The following is a 2,605-nucleotide window of genomic DNA, read 5'->3' on the forward strand; positions in this document are numbered from 1 at the left end:
CCAAATTACTTTGTTTGCAATAAGAATTTTTCTTTGTTGTTTTTTTTGTTGTTGTTGTTGCTTTGTTTTAGGGGCAGTTTGCTTCATAAAATTTCATAAAATTTCAAATATCTTTGTCTCTTTGGAAAAATAAAGAGATTACTAATAATTAAAAAGTTAGTAAAGGAATGTATTCATTAGCCTTACCATTAGCTCCCTCCCTATCTCTCTCTCTCTCTCTCTCTCTCTCTCTTTCTCTTTCTCTAATTAGATCCTTGATATATATATATATATACATATATATATATATATATATACTTATATATATATCTGCCGAAGCTCAATTAGATTTCGCATTTCTCCGTCTCACCACCGATTGACATCTTTCGACAATAACAGAATCCATGCATCAGCAGCGAACCTATTATTAAACAGCTTCTTTGGTTTCTCGAATGATGTTTGGGCTACAGTTTGGCACCATCACATCTCCCCTGGCAGATGCTCTGGTTGTGCCGTCGTAGACCAAATTGCAATATTTCCTCTCAAGCTGAGTCAAATCCATACATTTGTTTTGAGCATCAATATCGAAGATTTTCATATAACCAGGTTTCACGTACTCCTCTTTGATGTGTTGTTGCTGCTGCTGTTGTTGTTGTTGTGGCTGTTGATATGAAGAACTAGTTTTAGTCCCAGGATCGCTTGAGAATATATCTCCCATGTTAGAAGCAACGGAACCGTCACCGTTTTGGTAAATATCTTTGACCTTGTTCTCATAGTAGCTATTTGCCATCACCTTCAGGGTTTCCTCTTTCATACTGTCTTTTACACTTGTAATTCCTTTTTGCTTTGTATGGTTCTCAGCCTCTTTTTGGTTCCATTGATTTTCACGTAAACTAATTAGGTTTTCGATCATCAATTTCAGTCTGTTAGGAGTCGAATTCTCTTCTGCGATGCTTTTTAATTGAATGAAATACACATCCATTTTAAACTTCTTTCCCGTATCAAGTCTCTCACCAATTGTATTGAACAACAGACACACACTTTCCAAACTATTCTCTGATAAAGACTGAAGCATCTTTTTAATATATTTCTGCATCGTGTTTTCCCTCAACACACCAAGTTTAAACAATTCACAAAGAAACCGAACGTTTGCTTGTGATTTCCTTTTGAAAATTTCAATATCCTTCACAAGTTCCTTTTGAAATTTCAGTTTTTCTATATTGTTGTCGGTGTCTTCAATTTGCTGCAATTTCTTATTCAACATTGCTTCTTCAACTTGGTATTTTTCGAATTCCTTTTGACATTTCTTATTAAGAACTTTATGGACATTCACCACTTCCTTGTGGCAGTGAATTGATGGAACTCTCTTCAAAGTCAGACACCGACATACGTAAGCATACGCCGTAGAAAGCATCGGATCACTCGTTGCCTTTTCAAACAAAAGATTCATGATAGCTACCAATTTACTCTCTTTATCAATTTGAATATCACGTATCTGTGATAAAACGGATTTATATTTTTCCGGTGCTAGTCTGCTTGCAATATTCTTCATTTTCGTATTAAGTTCTTCGTCCTCCGAATCATTCACATATTCATCCACAGATTTCATATTCTTAGAACATTTAAACGGTATGATGTCTCGCCGTATTTTGTTGTATTTAAGTTGCTTCGGAATTTGTGGTTTCTTGAATAATATTTCCGGTAAGTCTGGAAGTCCAACAGGTTTGGTGAGGGAAGCTTCTTTATATTGTAACTTAAGAATGAAGTCTCGGTCATATTTTAGTCTTATCTGTGAGGGTAATGGAGTTCTTTGAGTTGCTTCTTGCGTTTCTTCAGTCGACGATACATTACTGTTTGGGTAAGAATATGCATTTTCAGATGGTGAGTTCGAAAATGGCATAATTTCTCCAATTGTTTATAAGACTAAAATCGTAAAATGTTTGTCGATGATGTTACAGTTATAGTAGAAACCAAACGCTATTCAGTCCTGTAACTAATATATATAAACACGGTCAAAGTATTATTATTACTAAATAAATAAAAATAATGCGACGGTTGTTAATATTATACGATAATTATGATTGTTTTTGTTGCTGGAATTTCAAAATGTTAGAAATAACTCTCGTTGTTATTGTCGTTATTATTGTTACTGTACTATTGTAATAATTATTTTTTTTCTCTTCTTTTTTCAGATATATTTTGTTGTCAGGTTTTGATACAGATAAAATGTTTAACCGTGAGAGAGACAGGAAACGAATGCCAAAATCTTATCTCGTCGACACCATTAATAAACAAGAAATAAAGAAATCATTATTGTTATTGTTATTACTATTGTGTCATATATATATATACGTATATATATCAAACCATTTCTTTTCGACTTACATACCTCTTGCTTTGCCTTGAAAATTTGAAATGAGACATTCAGCGTTCTTTCCCGAGTTAACGTATGGACGAGTCCATTTTCTATTTTATCCTATTTTATTTTTAGGGGAACGTGGAATGTACATGAAATTAACTGACGCACGCCCACACACATACGTATACATACATACATACATACACACATACATACACACATACATACATTAACGTGAACACGCGCACACATACACACACGTAGTCC

The 2,605-nt window shown here is 33.9% G+C and overlaps 1 protein-coding gene across 1 annotated transcript; it reads right to left on the reverse strand.

Annotated features, from left to right (window-relative positions):
• Window positions 1-84: 84 nt before the first annotated feature.
• On the reverse strand, window positions 85-2,039 carry LOC118767264 (eukaryotic translation initiation factor 4 gamma 3-like). The gene is made up of 2 exons (XM_036511576.1): window positions 308-2,039; window positions 85-271 (listed from the first exon to the last, which is right to left on the reverse strand). Exon 1 carries the CDS (start codon window positions 1,877-1,879, stop codon window positions 407-409), a length of 1,473 nt encoding a protein of 490 aa, XP_036367469.1. The 5' UTR covers window positions 1,880-2,039; the 3' UTR covers window positions 85-271; window positions 308-406.
• Between the last annotated feature and the right edge of the window lie 566 nt (window positions 2,040-2,605).

This window comes from Octopus sinensis, linkage group LG20, assembly GCF_006345805.1.
Source record: "Octopus sinensis linkage group LG20, ASM634580v1, whole genome shotgun sequence".
NCBI lineage: Eukaryota > Metazoa > Mollusca > Cephalopoda > Octopoda > Octopodidae > Octopus > Octopus sinensis.